Source organism: Anomaloglossus baeobatrachus, chromosome 2 (genome assembly GCF_048569485.1).
Source record: "Anomaloglossus baeobatrachus isolate aAnoBae1 chromosome 2, aAnoBae1.hap1, whole genome shotgun sequence".
NCBI classification, from domain to species: Eukaryota; Metazoa; Chordata; class Amphibia; order Anura; family Aromobatidae; genus Anomaloglossus; species Anomaloglossus baeobatrachus.
This window is the reverse complement of record NC_134354.1, coordinates 647,006,487-647,025,657: the sequence shown is the minus strand read 5'-3', so window position 1 is coordinate 647,025,657 and position 19,171 is coordinate 647,006,487. Positions and strand designations below refer to the sequence as shown.

The window sequence follows — 19,171 nt, the reverse complement described above, 5'->3', positions numbered from 1 at the left end:
CTTTACCCACCCAGGGACAGCTTTTGGACGTCCCAATCGTCTGGGTCTCCCAATAGAGCGCTGAAGAAGAAGGGAATTTTGTTACTTACCGTAAATTCCTTTTCTTCTAGCTCTTATTGGGAGACCCAGCACCCGCCCTGTTGTCCTTCGGGATTTTTTTGTTGTTTGCGGGTACACATGTTGTTCATGTTGAACGGTTTTTCAGTTCTCCGATGTTACTCGGAGTTAATTTGTTTAAACCAGTTATTGGCTTTCCCCCTTCTTGCTTTGGCACTAAAACTGGAGAACCCGTGATGTCACGGGGGGGTATAGCCAGAAGGGGAGGGGCCTTGCACTTTTTAGTGTAGTGCTTTGTGTGGCCTCCGGAGGGCAGTAGCTATACCCCAATCGTCTGGGTCTCCCAATAAGAGCTAGAAGAAAAGGAATTTACGGTAAGTAACAAAATTCCCTTCTTTATTCACTTACATAGTGCCATTAATTCCACAGCGCTTTACATATATCAGTCACTGTCCCCATTGGGGCTCACAATCTAAATTCTTTCTCAAAATGTCTAGAGTGTGGGAGGAAACCGGAAGAAACCCACACAAACACGGGGAGAACAAACTCCTTGCAGTTATTATCCTTGGTGGCATTTAAACCCAAGACCCCAGAAACTATAGTGCTAACCCCTGAGCCAGCCTGCTGCCCTTATTTAATGTATTATTATATATTATATAATTATATTTTCTTAGGTACAGATGGTGAACAGCCTTACTCAGTCCGCACAAAGTGAAGATTTCTCCACTGCCCTCCTGTGTGTGTATTTGGAGCGAGCCAGTGATCTGCCGGTGAGTTGGTTATCATGACAGTCTTTCCTTTTATCTATATTTTACAAATTGTAGCAGAGTTTTTAAGCAGATTGCACATCTTACAAGCCAAACCACTATGGAAAGCGCAAAACATGGCTAATAAGTTGTAAAATGCATCTTATTTCTTAATGGTAAAGTCCTGAGATGGCTTAAAGGGATTATCCAAGATTTTTATTATTTTTGTGTATGAGGCTAAGAACTAAAAGTCCTGTAATTGCTAAGTACTGCCTGTTCTGCATGGGTATGAGCTTAGACTTAGATTCCCCTGCTTCATTTCACCTCTCGTCAACAGAGCAGCTCTTCCTCTTCCCCTCTGTTCTGTTGATGAGGCGTCACTCCAGACAATATGGTGATTGACAACCGGTTCACCATAGTTAGGCAGCAGAGGCTAGCTGTCAATCAGCATGACGTCTTTGATGACGTCGCGTCAACAGAGCAGAAGAGGAGACTCTGCCTTGTCAACATGACGTTAATAGAAGCGCCATCATGAGTGGTTTGTAACTTTTCTGAGCTGGCAGAGCCCTGCGACAAACAGAATGGGCAGGTAGGTAGCAACTACCTGCCTGTAAGTTTTCAGCCCCATATGCAAAATCCTTTTAAAGGAAGAAGAAACTTACTTAATAGCAAGTTACTACATACTCGACAGTTCATAAAATTAATAATTTTATTACATAATTGATAAATCTTTCAATGTGTCTTACAATAGCAAACTGAAAATATATATATAATATTAAAGCAGTAGCATATCCTTTTATCTCCTGTACACTGCAAGGAATGACTGCTATATTTTGCAAATGCAACAAATATAGGATATGACTAGCGCACACGGCATTCAATTAATACATGGGTGGATATTCGCTGTGGCCGATATACAAATGAATGAATATAGGTGTGTGTATGTGCGTAATATATACAGTACAGACCAAAAGTTTGGACACACCTTTTCATTCAAAGAGTTTTCTTTATTTTCATGACTCTGAAAATTGTAGATTCACATTGAAGGCATCAAAACTATGAATTAACGCATGTGGGATGAAATACTTAACAAAAAAGTGTGAAACAACTGAAAATGTCTTATATTCTAGCTTCTTAAAAGTAGCCGCCTTGTGCTTTGATTGCTGCTTTGCACACTCTTGGCATTCTCTTTATGAGCTTCAAGAGGTAGTCACCAGAAATGGTTTTCACTTCACAGGTGTGCCCTGTCAGGTTTAATAAGTGGAATCTCTTGCCTTTATAAATGGGGTTGGGACAATCGGTTCTGTTGCGCAGAAGTCTGGTGGATGCACAGACAAAAAATTTCATGGCAGAATTCTGGTGTAGATACTTTGAAAAGTCGTAAAATTTCAGTGCAACTCAGAGATACACCTACATTTGCACACCAATTTCTCCCAGCTCCATCACAATATGTGGAGTTGGGTGCTCAGCGGAGCTGGGACACCACAGCTTGTTTAATTCATAACAAGCTGTGGCCTTCTGTAAACTAAAAATCTCATACCTGTACCTTACTAGAGTAAGATTTATGAAGAGGAGTGCACCTGTACATGAATCAGAAGCATCTGACTCCATCACGGCCCCTCATCAAGATGGGATGCTGGTTTTGTTGAATCAGGCTCTTTGTCTTTTGTTTCTCTTCTCCCTTACACTGCCCAGTTCTTATACATTTACCTGCTCTTACATATATTCACTTTTCTTACTCTACAACTTATTGTTTAAATAGGTGAAGAAAGGGGCCAAACTACCTAATGCAAGTGCACAAATAACTGTGAGGAAAGCCTCCTACAAGACTAAGGTATTTCTTAGGACCAGTTTGTATGTACTTTTCTATTCTTCCTACTTTTCCATTTCATTATTTGCAGCTTAGGTTTAATTGCACCTGTCACAATCCATTATATGTCTTAATATATGAAATACATGCATTCTTCATGAAATCTGGAGCGTGTTTCCTTAGAATTCTGTATCAAGCCATTCATCTAGAAATCTAGGAATAACTTGGCCTGGGTCTGTTGCCAATATTGAGAAAGGTGTTGTCCCTACACCGTCCAACGAATGATCAGGAGGAATGACATAACACAGTATTTACTAAGAGACATGTCAGAAGTAGTGACAGATCCTCCTTAAAATAACATTGAACCTCCTTAGTAGGCAATAAATTAAAAAAGCACTCCAGATAAAACTGTCATGCTTCATGCAGAACCTCATTGGGAATGTGCGTATTACACATAACATGAGTTTTGTATGGAGCGCTCCGCTCTCCATGTTTCTCTTGTATTTTATCATTTTTAATTTATAAAGTGCAGCTAAATTATGTTTTGGGGTTTTTTTTTTTTGTTTTTTTATGTGTACTAATTATAATTATTTACCTTAGGTCACCTCAAAGAACAGTGATCCAGTGTGGGATGAAAGCTGTGTGTTCCTAGTCAAGAACCCCAAAACTGAGACTCTGCAGCTACAGGTTAGTAAGAGATCAGATTCTGGAGAGAATTTTTTACATAAGCCGTTTTTGAGTATAAATTATTTATTTTACATTGTCAGATGCTGATGTTAGTCTTTGTTTTCTAAGGTCCAAGATGAGTCTAATAAGTCTCTGGGGTCTCTCACCATGCCACTCTCTGATCTCTTACCTGCGGAGTCTATGACGCGTGATGGATGGTTCCCTCTGACATCACCAGGTGCAAACAGTGAGGTGCTCATGAGACTTAAAATGAGGGTGAGTCAATGATGTTCTCTCCACTCTACAGTCCAAATGTTAATTCATGCCCAGCTTTCTTTATGTATTGTGCACCCCGACACAAATGGAGGAGGGCACCTGTGCAAGAACACTATATGAGACATTTATAGTCCAATAGCTAATACCTGCATTGGAGGAAGAAGTGCCCCCCCCCCTTATCTTTTGCCCTGGCCTGGCTGCCCAGGTTGCACTAATTTTTTGTCTCCCCCTGCCCTGACATTTACTGGCATATATGACTAAAGTAGTGTACAATTGTGATGTGACGTGTGCCCAATTTTATCAGGTAACAACAATAATAATTGAAAATGAATGTATCAAAAGAAAAAAATTAAATGCAATTGTGGAGAACCTATTGTTCATTGTATCAACTATTCACCTTCAATATGACTAAAATATTACTCAAATATTTGCTTTAATTGTATATAGCTTAGAGGAGAATTCATGTTGGAAAGTTCTCACCTACCCATGGGACCACCAGAGATAGCTGCACTCAGCTGGACTTCATCATTCCCATAAGGATAAATGGCGCTGCAGTGCACTGGATCGATCTCCGCTCCATTCATCTAGAGCTCTTCAGAGTCCTGCTTCTTGGAATTGGTGTGTGTCCAAGCAGTCGAACCCCCCCAGCGATCAGGACGTTATCTTCCTCAAATAGAGGAGAACTATCAGTCTTGAAACAACCCATTTAAATTAATAAATAGTGATGTGTGAGCATGTTTGCCACTGCTTATTACTCAATCGAGCATCTGCGTTTGAAAATGCACAAGTTTACTATTGTTTTCCATTATACTCAGTACTGGAGTCGCGTCGGAGCTCCCTGATGCTCAATCGCGTATAGTGCATAGAGCATAGAGTGCATAGAGCAGTGGTGAGCATGTTGGCCCATCACTATTAAAACCCATCTAATTTAAAAATGAACCAAAACCTGCCGAGAAGACTTAGTTGAGTGGTGGATCTTGATGTAGTCACTCTATGGGAGTCGCAGAAACTTGCAGACACCTTCAACTTCTGTAAACTGAACAAATGAATTATTGTATCTTCTTGACAAAACTTTATCGTGCTATTTTTTTCCTCTTTTCTCTAGATTCTCTCTTCTCCTAATGTCAGTCCTGAACTTCAGGCTCTTAGCCTTAAATCTTCTGTAACTCCAAGACCCCCAAGCCCTCAAAATAATACATTTAGCTTAGAGTCGGCTGTGGACAACGATGAGATCTCTACAGGGGAGCTGAGGCACAGGCTACCCAATACAAACAGGTGAGATCCGCCATTTTACACACCCTCCCCCTTTTTTTTTTTTTTTTTTAATAGAGGTAGCCTTGTTATATCCTTGGCTGAAGGTAGTATATATGTAAATTGAGGTGCTTTCATGAATATATTAACAAGATACATACATTCTACAGTGATCAATAGTACTGGGTCGTCAGTTGGGTATGGTGAGCAGTGCACTCATCTACATTCGAAAAAAAATTTCTGTTGACCTAAATATTTTTTCTGATTTTACCCAAATGAAAGGTGCTGATTCCAGATATCAAGTCAACAAAAAATGCATTATTTCAATTTTTTTCACAAATGAGAAATATTTGATTGAATGTTTTAAAATCGAATATCAGGAGTAATAAGAAATTCGGAAGAAGCGATAGCACATAATACATTTGTTTAATCAAAAAAATGAGCATTGTCTAACAGAAAGCAATGGTTGTGGAAATTTCAATTGTTAGGGATAAATAAACAGAGTTTTGGAAATTTCCAAAGACAATGAATTTTGTCAATCCAATTTTTCCAAAGTAGTGTAGATAGGTACAGGACCTTCTTCGCAGTGAGCAGCCTTAGGCTATGTGCACACGTTGCGTTTTTTTCAGCGCGGAAAAAAACGCACCCTCTGGCAGAGAGGACAATTGTAAACAATGCGTTTTGGAGCAAACGCATCAAAAACGCATGCGTTTTCCGTGCGTTTTCTTCAGGTGCGTTTTTGACCACATGATCCAGTGACAGTGCCACAGTACATCCAGTACACAGTGCCAGCCTTTCTGCAGAGATGTGAGTGTTGTCCACGGGAGAACGCAGCTGCCCATGCCCACGATTTGGGTTCAGGCTGCTGTGGAGCTCTATGCTACCTGCAGAGAACACTCTTGTCTCCGCAGCATAAATTGACATGCTGAGGCTCGGGATGCTGCGCCACAGGTCAGTGTATGCTGCGGAGAAGAGAAGCACAGTGGGCACGGGATTTCTAAAATTCCTTCCACTGTGCTTCTACTGCACAACGCAGCGTTATGGACGCAGGGAAAACACTCTGCGCCCATAACGCTGCAAACCCTGATTATGGGCACACAGCCTAAAATGTGTGAATGGATGTCAAACATATATATAACGTCCCACCACCCTGCTTATTCTAAGCTGGCGCCCTTTAGTGCCTTTCATGTGGCACTAAAGGGTGCCTAGCCTTGTATTTAGCCAAAAAAAAAAAAAATTAAAATAAATGACGTGGGGTCCCCCCTATTTTTGATAGCCAGTCAGGGTAAAGCAGATAGCCGTAGCCTGCAAACCACACTGACAGCTTCATCTTGTCTGGTGATCAATTTGGAGGACTCCCCAAGCTGTTTTTTTTTTTTATTTATTTATAAATAATTAAAAAAAAAACAAAAAAAAAAACGTGGGGTCCCCCCCAAATTAGATCACCAGCCAAGGTGAAGCTGACAGCTGGGGTCTGGTATTCTCCGGATGGGAAGAGCCATGGTTATTGGACTCTTCCCAGCCTAAAAATAGCAGGCCACAGCCGCTCCAGAAGTGGCGCATCCATTAGATGCGCCAATCCTGGCGCTTGGCCCCAACTCATCCCGCGCCCTGGTGCGGTGGCAAACTGGGTAATAAATGGGGTTGATACAAGATGTGTAATGTCACCTGGCATCAAGCCCAGCAATTAGTGATGTCACGGCGTCTATTTGATACCAGACATAACTAATTGACAGTAATAGCAAAAAAAAATTGACAACCAAAAAAAAATTTATTTGAAAAAACACTCCCCAAAACCTTTCCTCTTTCACCAATTTATTGAAAAGAAAAAAAATTGGGTCCGCAGTATCCATTTTTGACGTCCCACGTCGCCTCTGGACCTTCTAGAATATGGGGGGCACGCTCAGGGAACGTATCCCCCATTTTCTAGTAGTGCAGACCCTCCATTTGAGGAGAGTGGGTGCAAAGAATCTGCACCCACTCTCCCCGGATCACAGCTGTAGTGTGCCGAGCAGCAGCCAGCACAGCTCACACTGAACACAGGAAGCCGTCAGCTGCTCGGCACATGTGACCGGCGCGCACTGTGAAGTAGGGGGCCGCGGGGGATCAGCGCTGTGACAGGTACGGGGGTTACCGGGGGACACCGGAGGACACCGGGGGTAATAGGGGGTGACCTGGCAGGGCCTGGGGAGCAGTTTTCTGTCGCATGTGTTATTGCACATGCGACAGAAACAGAGAGTAGGGCGGCCGGTGCGCTGCTGTGCGCGCGGCCATGTTGGATTTTTGGGAGGGGGGTCGGGCACTTTGGCGACACCGGGGGCTTTTCTGAACTTTGCCAGGAAGTGAGGTCAACAGGAAACCTCTTGACCTCACTTCCAGGTAAATGCCTGCGTTCTGTATGCCGACAAAGCCCGCGGACCGCAACAAAAAAGCAGCTCACTGCGTTGTAGCTGCGTTCTGACCCGCATCATTGATTTCAATGGGGGAGAGAACGCAGCCACAACGCACAAAAGAAGTGACATGCTGCTTTTCTTTCCGCACCGATTTTTGGCATCCAAAACGCTGCGTTTAGAAACTGATTTTTCGGCTTTCTCATACACTTTGCTGGGAAAGCTGAACGCATGCAATTTGCCACTGAAACGCGGCGGTTCCAAACGCAGCGTTTCCGCGGTAAAAAAACGCAACGTGTGCACACAGCCTTATAGCTGAGAGAAGATTTGGGTACTGAATGTAAGATTTTGTCTTTGTAGAAGTAGCAGTCATCAACGTGGTGTTGAGGCTGTCGCCACACCATTGTAACTCCAAAGCTGAGACTCTTCTCTGACCCATAGTCCTCTCTCTCAGATTTTCAACACATATCCAGCACACTTTATGTGGTGCCCAAGGTTTTTCCTGGTAACCCAATTTAACACTATGCATGATATATGCATGATAAGCATTAAGGACAGAGTCACATATACTTGTCACATATACTTGTCTTTTGGGTGTTGTGAAACAACCACAAATGTAATAGAATATATCAGGATCATTCCTGCACTGTCCACAAACTTTGTGTTGAATGACATTCATCAAAACCTTTTTAACAGAGTTAAATTTGCTACGACTTGTAAGACTCTTGAACGACTGCTGCTGTCGGTTTTCACTCTGTTTATATAGCCACACAATTGAGATTTATTGAGTAGTCGTCTTACCATTAGTTATACCGATTGCATATTCAGAATTTATTATTGTGCATTTAGCATATTTAAAAAATATAATTCTATATAAGAAGTTATTACTGTAAGAGTCTCTTAGTAAACAGCGTTTTGCAGATTTGTTTTTTTTTAATTCAGCACACTAAAATTCATAAAGATCACGTTCTGTTTGGCAGCAAAATTAATGTAGAACAATGTAGTGAATCCACATTTCAGCTGCACTATACGTGCGCTCATTCAGGCTGCAGTAACAAAGTACACATGTTACTGAGTGGAAGTGGTTTACTGGTCCTATGTAGTTAAAGTTTAACCACTATACAAATTAGAAGTTATACAGTTTCCTAATAATAATTTAAGGAAGTTTGCTACAATATATCAGTCTGAAGTTCAGGTTTTTACCTAACCGAGCCATTGCTTAGGCTGAATTATATGCAGGTGGTCTTCAGTAGCATAGTTTTTAAACTATTCCTCCATGTTGCAATGGCAGTCACTTCTGTTACCAGTTTATCTTTTCTGAGAGCAAAACAATATTGTTTTGCCACATCATCATCTATTATCATCAGATCTTCATTGCCCCCCCCCCACCCCACCCCGAGGAAGATCATATTGAAACGTACGTCGGGGTTAGGCACCCCCTTCCCCGACATCTGCACTGAGTACTTCTTATGATGGGTAAGTCTGGATGACGGATGTTTCAGTTCTGTATGGTGTGGATCTGATTGGTGAATGGAAATTGGTGCCTTTGACGCTATTGTAGTGCCACCTAGTGATTTAATGTAGGTAATTCGGGCATTCCATTCCATCCTAACTATATATTTAGATCTTAACCCTCTATACTACATTCTGTGTGCTCACGCTTAGGTGCCAGTATCCTGACCTATCTATTGGGCTTATTTTGGTGTCCTCACGCTTCTGCTGGCCTTTCTTACTAGTTAATAATTGATGTTATTAGTGTGTTCTTAGATGTAACCCCACATGGGATCACTTTTTTTTAAAATACATTGAACTGTCTTTTGCTATTTTCTAAATAAAATTTATTGTTATTTATAGACAGTTTGGATTATCATTTTTTCTTTCATGATGGTGGTAAAATATGTTGGCCATTCAAACTCTCGATTTATGGTTTTGATCAAAAAATTATGTGTTTGTATGGAGAGTGGCCTGACTATTCAATATGAATGTCCACCGTTTCCTTGTTCTGGTTTCAATTCATAGGATCCTGTAGTCAGGTTTGGCCAACTTTGCTTCAGTGTATATGGGCAATTTTTCTCCATTGAGCTTCCATGTGAGAAATTGTATGTGATATGGGTTGCTTTATTAGTGGCATTATTGTTGTCAACCTATAATATGCTAGAACTGTAGAAACAAAGGCATGGACTGCACATCCAAAAATCATATAGTAATCTAATGCTGCTAATGGCAAAATGTACAAAACTGAATGAGGGTCTTGGTTTAACATTCGGATTAGACTGTATGAAGCCCACTGCCACATCACGGTGAACCTCTCAGGGGGTCCCTGGCCTAAAAGGTGCTGCGACATTCACAAGTCACCATCATATAAAGGGTTTAGGAATTATTTTTAGGGAAATTACTGTGATCCTATATTTTATGTAGTCTTGTATAAGTTTTTCTACCTTTTTCACATGCTGTATATTCATACCACTTAGTGCTAATTACATAGTTCCAGTGTCACAAATGGATGCCGCATGGGGTCAGGAATAGTCCGATGCTTTTAACTTTTACATTCCCTGGCAATTTTCCATGTTTTTTTGTTTTTTCCTCCCCTTCTAACAAAAGCCATAACTGTATGAGGGCTTGTATTTTACGTGATGAGCAGTAGTTTTGAATGACATTAACTTTATCATGCATTAGAAACTGGGAAAAAAAAATCAAAGTGCATTGAAATTGTAAAAAGAGTGCAATTTCACAAATTTTTTTTGCACTAATTGGTAAAACTGGCCAAGCAATATGATTCTCCAGGTCCGTATTATAATGTAGCTACCAAACATGAATAGTTTATTTCAAAGTGGAAATTTGTAATAATAAACAAAAAATAATGTTTTGCTTCTATCACCATTTTTTGAGACCTGGGGCACTTTGAATTTTCGGGATATATGGGGCGCTGTCAGGAGTTTTCTTTATTTCCTGAGGTTACATTTTTACGGATACCATTTTGGATTAGATAAGATATTTTGATTGCCTCTTATTGTATTTTATTGCAATGTTGCGATGACCCCAAAAAATGTAATTCTGGCAATTTGTTTTCACGGTATGCAGGTTACCGATCAATTAGTTTAATTTATATTTTGATAGATCTGACTTTTCCGAATGCAGTGATACCAAATATGTTTTTTGCGTTGTTGTTTTATTGAATTTTTAATGGAGAAAATTGAGGGTGATGTTTTTAACTTTTTTTTTTATTTTGGTAAACTTCTTAATGACCTTGGACTTTACTGGTCCATGTCACTCTTTTTGATGCGGCTTCAGATTCTGATGTAACATATGTCAAACCGGATAGTAGTTGCACTGTTGGGCCCAGACATAGGTGCAGAGCGGTGGTGTGGCTTTCCTGAGGTGTTGCGCAGTTTGGGGTGTCACGGTGCTCCTACCTGGTTCCTGATGCTCCAAACCCGTTCCCAGGGTACATCTGTATGAGGTAGGTAGTAATAAGGCAGACCGCACCTTGGTATGAACAGTTCAAATGCTTTAATGGATAACACTATGATGGTTCGCATCTTCTGAAGCACATAGCCGTGACACTGGATTTCCATACAGGCTTTGGTTAGTTGGCAGCTGGACTGGTGCTCTGTAATGGCAAATCTATAACTGCGGTTTGGCCTTGCTGTGATGGGCTCTGATAAGACTGTCTGGAGAGGTACAAGCCGCACTTGTCACCTGCTCATCACCTCAAGCTCAGCTTGTCTCAACTGCCAACTGTCATCTCTCCCTGGTTACCATAGTGACCAGGCTGTAGAGGATATTGATCAGACATCCTCCAATACAGTCCCTTGCCAACACTTATACCACCACCTGCTGGTCTCCGGTGGTATTACAGAGCAACAACTTACATTTAATTTGACAGAATGACACCAGGCAACACAGCAAATCATAAATGATTACTCAGACCCCATGAATGCAGAAACGTTTGTAATGGTTCCTTCTGGGTCATTACATACACCCTTAAAGAAGAACCAAGTCACCCTCGTCTTGCCCAAGAGGTTTCTGCTAAATAGATAATCAGGCGTTCTTCTGTAACCGCTAAGATATGTGGTGATGTACAGCTGAAAAGAACGCCTTTGTCCTATTGTAGTACAACTTTAGGATTTTCCTGTTACTGGTGATCCAGAACTTCACTTGAGTTCACGAGGCTACGCTTCATGCTGCATGGAGCTCCCATGTATGCTAAATGCCACAGGCTCATACCCAGTTCCCTGATTAGACTCTGACTAAAGTGTATTTTACTTCTTACGAATTAGTGTTTCATGACAAAGACTAGTCTAGTGGACTCCTCATGTCTTTGAGCTCTTTGGAACACAAGTAGTGTGGGGGCATGGTTATCCCAACCACCTAATCTATTGAACCAATCTACCTTCAGAAGGGTATCCTGATATAGTTATCCCCTGTAATACATCAGGGCCTGTAATTACCCTGAACGCTTCATCACCTTGATACCTTCTAGTGTATGTTCATGTCTGCTTGTACATTTCCTAGAATTCTAGCTACACATATCAATCCTCAGAGGCAGGACTTTTCTGTGGCAGTAGGTCTATGGAAACCTTGAGGCATCCAGCACTGGAACCATGGTCTCTTCTTTTATAGGACCTGCAAATCCTATCTTTTTCTATAAAACTCATATTTAACAAAGAGTCCATATTGTAAAGGCAGTGAGTCTTTTAGTAAAGTGCAATAGATTTTGGACAACCATCACATTGAGGCTCCCAAACGGCAGAAGGAGTCCACACAATGGGTACAAGTACTTGAACTGAATAACTGGGGTTAATGTCTAAAACCAGAAAAACCACAAACAGGGTGCTTTCCCGTGAAAAACAGCATCACAGGGAGCTCAAGTATTAGTCCGAGTCCTTTCCCCGGTCACAGGCTTCAAACGTCACGTAACTGAAGGTTGAGGTACTTATTGTTAAAGTGACTCTAGACCAGGGGTGGGCAATTAATTTTCCCATGGGGCCGCATGAGAAATTGGGATTGGTTTAGAGGGCCGGACTAATATAATTACCTCAGTTCTACCCAATATACTACATCACTACACCCACTCCATATACTACACCTGTAATAAACTACACCACTACACCCCTATATACTACACCTGTATTATACTACACTCCCTCCATATACTACACCCCCATATACACCTGTATTATACTACACCACTATATAATACACCTCCGATATACTACATCATTACACCCCTATATACTACACCTGTAATATAGTACACCTCCATATAGCACACCTGTAATATACTACATCACTACACCACTATATAGCACACCTGTAATATACTACAACTCCATAGAGCACACCTGTAATATACACCTCCATATAGCACACCTGTAATATACTACACCTCCATATAGTACACCTGTAATATACTACACCTCCATATAGTACACCTGTAATATACTACACCTCCATATAGTACACCTGTAATATACTACACCTCCATAGAGCACACCTGTAATATACTACACCTCCATATAGTACACCTGTAATATACTACATCACTACACCCCTATATAGCACACCTGTAATATACTACACCTCCATAGAGCACACCTGTAATATACACCTCCATATAGCACACCTGTAATATACTACACCTCCATATAGTACACCTGTAATATACTACACCTCCATATAGTACACCTGTAATATACTACACCTCCATAGAGCACACCTGTAATATACTACACCTCCATAGAGCACACCTGTAATATACTACACCTCCATAGAGCACACCTGTAATATACTACACCTCCATATAGCACACCTGTAATATACTACACCTCCATATAGCACACCTGTAATATACTACACCTCCATATAGCACACCTGTAATATACTACACCTCCATATAGCACACCTGTAATATACTACACCTCCATATAGCACACCTGTAATATACTACACCTCCATATAGCACACCTGTAATATACTACACCTCCATATAGCACACCTGTAATATACTACACCTCCATATAGCACACCTGTAATATACTACACCTCCATATAGCACACCTGTAATATACTACACCTCCATATACTACACCTGTAATATACTACACCTCCATATAGCACACCTGTAATATACTACACCTCCATATACTACACCTGTAATATACTACACCTCCATATAGCACACCTGTAATATACTACACCTCCATATACTACACCTGTAATATACTACACCTCCATATAGCACACCTGTAATATACTACACCTCCATATAGCACACCTGTAATATACTACACCTCCATATAGCACACCTGTAATATACTACACCTCCATATAGCACACCTGTAATATACTACACCTCCATATAGCACACCTGTAATATACTACATCACTACACCCCTATATAGCACACCTGTAATATACTACACCTCCATATAGCACACCTGTAATATACTACACCTCCATATAGTACACCTGTAATATACTACACCTCCATATAGCACCTGTAATATACTACACCTCCATATAGCACACCTGTAATATACTACATCACTATACCCCCATATACTACACCACTAGCCTGCACCTCCATATAGCACACCTGTAATATACTACATCACTATACCCCCATATACTACACCACTAGCCTGCACCTCCATATCACACACACTACACCCCATACAGCCTGCACCCCCATATCACACACACTACACCCCCATATGTCACACACCTTGCCTGTACACCAACTTACCCCTCTCAAACACTCTGCACCCTTCACATCCTTCTGTCAGTCTGCAGCCCTCATATGCACTCGCCCTGCAGCTCCATCTTCCCTCATATGCACTCACCCTGCAACTCCATCTTCCCTCATATGCCACTCACCCTGCAGCCCCCCTCCCCCTCATGTCCCCTCTTTTCTCATTACCAGTCATCATGTGTCCACATCTCCTTCAGCATTCAGCATCTCTTGCTTTGTGCCCGGCATCCTGTGTCTCCTCCCACACAGTCACATGGGCGTGACATCATCGCAGGTCCTGCAAGATGCAATATTCCGTCTGCTGTGCTGCTTCTTCTCCTGCCCGGCGGGAACTTTTGAAATGACACACGCAGCGCAGTACTGACAACGTCAGAGCGCGCGTGTGTCACTGACAATTAGTGCCGGCAGGGAACAGAGGAAAGACTCCTGCGTTCCGCTGCCTGCACTGACTGTGCGGAGTGCGGACCTGCACAGGATCTCTCCTTGCTCGGCACGCTGCAGCCCGGCTCCACTGCACCGGCTGAAGACGGGCGGGCCGGTCACAGAGAGCAGGCGGGCCGGATGTGGCCCGCGGGCCGCCCCTTGCCCAGGTCTGCTCTAGACTTTGGGTCAAGACTTTGGAGGAAGAGGAACTCTGTAGCTGGCCAATGAAGATCTCCACTTTCTGCTCCTCAGTGACAAGGTACAGTTTGAAGGTAGCTTGCCTTATCTCTCTGAACTCTGTATGTGTGAGGCACTCCCTCATATCGGGGAAGCCAGGGGGCCCCGAAGTAATATGGCATGGGCAGAGGCATGATACAACTAGCTGCTGAGGATGAACTAGCGTTGACTGGAGTACTAGGTAAACTTCTCTGTGGTTGTGGCACTTGGGTAATTGATGAGTCTTCTCGCTTCATGGTGTAGCTATTTTCACTGCAAGACATTGCATTCAATATCCTGTGCCAGACTAGATGAGTCAATTTGAGCTAAATCTAAATTTTTGAAGGTGTTACTATAGGCAACAGCCAAGACATGGGAGCGTGGCACCTTTTTAAGAGTTGCAGCGACTTGCTTTAGTAAAGTGGGCTATACCGGAGGGCAGATAAAGATTTAGACAGTCTCTCCCCCCTTGGTTTCCCCAGTGGTACTCAATCAGGCCTGTGTAGCACAATATTGAGAGCTGCAAGTATACAGTAAATGCAGTTGGTGCATGCGGTGGCAGGTCTTTATTCTCAGGTAAGAAAAGGTCTTCTAAGATGGGGTTAATTTAGCCCAAGGAACGTAAGGCACACAAGTAAAGATCCTGCTGGTGATGCCAAAGTTTTAGATGTAACATGCATTGCAGCCGGGGAGTAGGTGCAGGAGACACTATTAGGCCCAGACGTAGGTGCTGAGTTGTGGTGTGTAGTTTGGGGTGTCACAATGCTCCTACCTTGTTCCTGGAAATCCAAACCTGTTCCCAGGGAGACTGCACCTTGATATGAACAGTTCGATAACACTATGATGGTTCACATCTTCTGGAGCATTTAGCCGTGACACTGGATTTCCATACAGGCTTTGGTTAGTTGGCAACTGGACTCGTGCTCTGTAATGGCAAATCTATATAACTGCGGTTTGGCCTTGCTGTGCTGGGCTCTGATAAGACTGTCTGCAGAGGTACAGGACATTAGCTGCACTTGTCACCTGCTCATCACCTCCAGCCTGGCTTGTCTCAACTGCCAACTGTCATCTCTCCTTGGTTACCATAGTGACCAGGCTATAGAGGATATTGATCAGACATCCTCCTATACAGTCCCCTGCCAACACTTATACCACCACCTGCTGGTCTCCAGTGGTATTACAGAGCAACAACTTACATTTAATTTGACAGAATGACACCAGACAATACATTAAACCATAAATTATTACTCAAACCCTATAGATGCAGAAACTTTTATAATGGCTCCTTCTGGGTCATTACACTGAGCCCACTTCTTTCCCTGCACATTGGCTGATCTGACACATGAGCCTGTAACTGCGGCGGGCGGATGGGAGATCCACTTGCCTCTATTATCCAGTTAAACCAGCTGTCAATCTCCGACAGGATTTAACGCATATCGGCAGAGAGTTTGCCATTCACCGCTCTCATCGTTGTCATGACAACCGGTTGAGCATCTGTGTTCGTAGGAAGAAAAAAAATTTGTGCTGTGCAGAGTAGAGCCAATGCCCTGCTTCAAGTCACCTAAGGAGACTAGTAAAAACAATAAAAAGTAATAAAAACTTTTTTTTATTTTTTTTTTTCGCCACTTTTGGAAATGTCCAATCAAAACACCAGAATTATGTTTTTTGGCCGCCACAACATTGCAGTAAAATGGAGTGAGGCAATCAAATATTGCATCTGCCCAAAATATGGTATAAATATGGTATTTGGAAAAACATCCACACAGGGCACAAAAAATAAGCCATCACATAGTCCCAGATCCCGAAAAAATGAGGACATTAAGGTTCTTAGAAAATGGCGACAAAAGCATTTTTTCACTGTATTTCATAGTCCTTTTAGGGGCCTTGAATCTCGTGTGATCGCTTGTGCTATAGATATCAGCACTGCTAAAGATAGTGAAAATCGTGATCTCCTGTGAACATCCAATAATTACTGGCTTTCACCGGAGTATTGCAGTGACAGGCATGTGGGTCTTCAGGAGACTCTTGGCTGTCATAGTAACCCATTAAGTCACGGGCACGCCGGTGCGTGTATGGAATACGGTGCTCCCCTGCCGGGCTCATGTTAAATGCTATTGTCCGAAATTGCCAGAAGCCTTTAACATGTTAACAACCGCAGTTGGCGCTATTGAAGGCACATTATGACTGATTATAGCAGCCATCATCTGCCGGGACAGATGCAAGCCCAGCGTGAGAGCCCGCAGCAAAGTCAGGAACACGACATATGATGGAAATCTACGTCATATGTCGTGAAGGGATTATAGAAAATCTATTCTAAATTCACTCAAGCTTTTTAAAATATTGTCCAAATATTCATCCATACAAAGCTTGTGAAGTAACTTCTGACTTTTTTTTTTTTTTACTGACCCATAGACTAGAGCAGCTGCGTCTTATTTTAAATACAGAAGAAAAATAGTGCTGCTGTAATGAAAATGCAAGTAAAAACGTATCAAAAATGTGTGTATTTTTCCTGCCAAGAGATGTGTTTTTAGTGCAGAAAAAATCTCCTGCAAGTGATCCATGTGCACAAAGACATAGTGAGGGTCTGTCTGCTTTAGCTGATGCTTCTTTTCTCAGTTGGCCTTGTCTCTACAGTTTGATAAAGTACAATAAGTGCTATCAGCACCACAATGTATGCACATGCCCCTATGACAACTCAAGAACTTCAATAAGCAAAAATGTCTGGTGTTTTCCACAGTGATGTGAACCTCGTGGACTCCAACGCAAGTCAGCTCCATGTAACCGTATATTACCCGGCAAAAGAAGGCAAACTCTTAGTAGTAATGCACAGCTGCAGGTAAGCTTTATTTGAGTTTTCATGACTGAATGCATTCAGACTAATCACGCACAAAGATATTGGTGCACACTTAAGCCCCCATATATTTTTTTTATGGGTTTTGGCCAAACGATGGTTTAGACAGCAGCTTTAATACCTACGTCCCCCATATATGCTAGCGCTCGCTCATCTAAGCACCCCTGGCAGATATCTTTGATGGTTAGTTTTAGCAAGAACAGAAAGATTGTCAGTCCAAAATTAGAAATTCTGGATCCTTATCTCCTTGACATAATCTGTTCGGGGGTCCCCATAATAATTGGGTTGTTGACTGAATCCATCAATATTGGTGTGCTTGGCCACCAGTCTGTATATTGGCGCCATTACACATATATGCAGTGAAGCTACCCATACATCTAAAGGCCCCGTTACACGCAACTATGTATCTAACGATATGTCGCCGGGGTCACGGATTTCGTGACGCACATCCGGCATCGTTAGCGACGTCGTTGTGTGTGACAGCAAGGAGCGACTGTTAACGATTGAAGATACTCACCTCATCGTCCATCATTGACACGTCGTTCCTTTTTAAAAAATCGATTGTTGAGCTCGCAGGTTGTTCGTCGTTCCCAAGGCAGCACACATCGCTACGTGTGACACCTCAGGAACGACGAAGTACAGCTTACCTGCGGCCGCTGGCAATGCGGAAGGAAGAAGGTGGGCGGGATGTTACGTCCCGCTCATCTCCGCCCCTCCGCTTCTATTGGGCGGCCGCTTAGTGACGCCGAACGAACCGCGCCCTTAGAAAGGAGGCAGTTTGCCGGCAACAGCGACGTAGCTAGGCAGGTAAGTCTCGTGTGACTGCTCCGAACGATATTGTGTGCCATGGGCAGCGATTTGCCCGTGACGCACAAACGACGGGGGCGGGTGCTTTCACCAGCGATATCACTTCAGCGTGTGTGGTCAGCGTGCTATCCGTATGAATTCCGCATTTCACACGGACAGCATGAACTTGTATACTCGCCTGTCCCCGGCGCTGCTGTTGCTTCTGGGTCTGTGGTGCAGTGAATATGCATAAGCTTAATGAGCGGACCTGGAAGCAACAGCAGCACCGAAGATAGCTGTGCTAGAGACAGGTGAGCATTAAAAAAAAAAAAAAAAATTATTTCACAGACCTGTTTTTCTCTGACGCCTCATTGGGGGACACAGGACCATGGGTGTTATGCTGCCTATCCATAGGAGGACACTAAGTAAATGCAAAAGCATAGCTCCTCCTCTGCAGTATACACCCCCTGGCCTGGCCAGGCAACCTCAGTTTTAGCTTAGTGTCTGTAGGAGGCACATCCTTTCAAGGTTTTGTTATTTTTTGAGGGCGATGGTTTCCTTTTCCTGTGTGTTCAGGATCCCTGGGGCTCTCCTCCTTGCAATCAGCAAGGGACTTTCTCATAATAAATACTGTAAATTCAGTAGTCCTGGGAGCCTTCCCTGCACCATCTTTTCTCCCTTTGTCTGGGAAACCAGTCAGGGGGGATCTCACCCTAACACTGCCTCAGTCCAGGCAGTGGAAATAGCAGAGTGAGCTTGCTGTGTCCGGTCACACAGGTGCCATGTTCAACTCAGAGCCTGCAAAGAGGGGCTGAGGAATTGTGCCTCTGCCCTGGGCTCTGGAAAATCGGTGTCTGTGGGACCCGTCGTCCAGTAAAAGGCAGCTCAGGATCCAGCGTCGCAGGAGGGGGTACGTGGAGGCGACACTCCGCGTTCCCACCCGTT

The 19,171-nt window shown here is 42.9% G+C and overlaps 1 protein-coding gene across 1 annotated transcript in view; it reads left to right on the top strand.

Annotated features, from left to right (window-relative positions):
- Window positions 1–19,171, top strand: part of ESYT1 (extended synaptotagmin 1) — a 180,734-nt gene that overhangs the window by 130,971 nt on the left and 30,592 nt on the right. Inside the window, exons 22-27 of the mRNA XM_075336983.1 lie at window positions 732–827; window positions 2,566–2,637; window positions 3,214–3,300; window positions 3,409–3,555; window positions 4,661–4,830; window positions 17,327–17,425. Coding sequence (XP_075193098.1) covers window positions 732–827; window positions 2,566–2,637; window positions 3,214–3,300; window positions 3,409–3,555; window positions 4,661–4,830; window positions 17,327–17,425 — 671 coding nt within the window. The remainder of the gene's footprint in view (window positions 1–731; window positions 828–2,565; window positions 2,638–3,213; window positions 3,301–3,408; window positions 3,556–4,660; window positions 4,831–17,326; window positions 17,426–19,171) is intronic.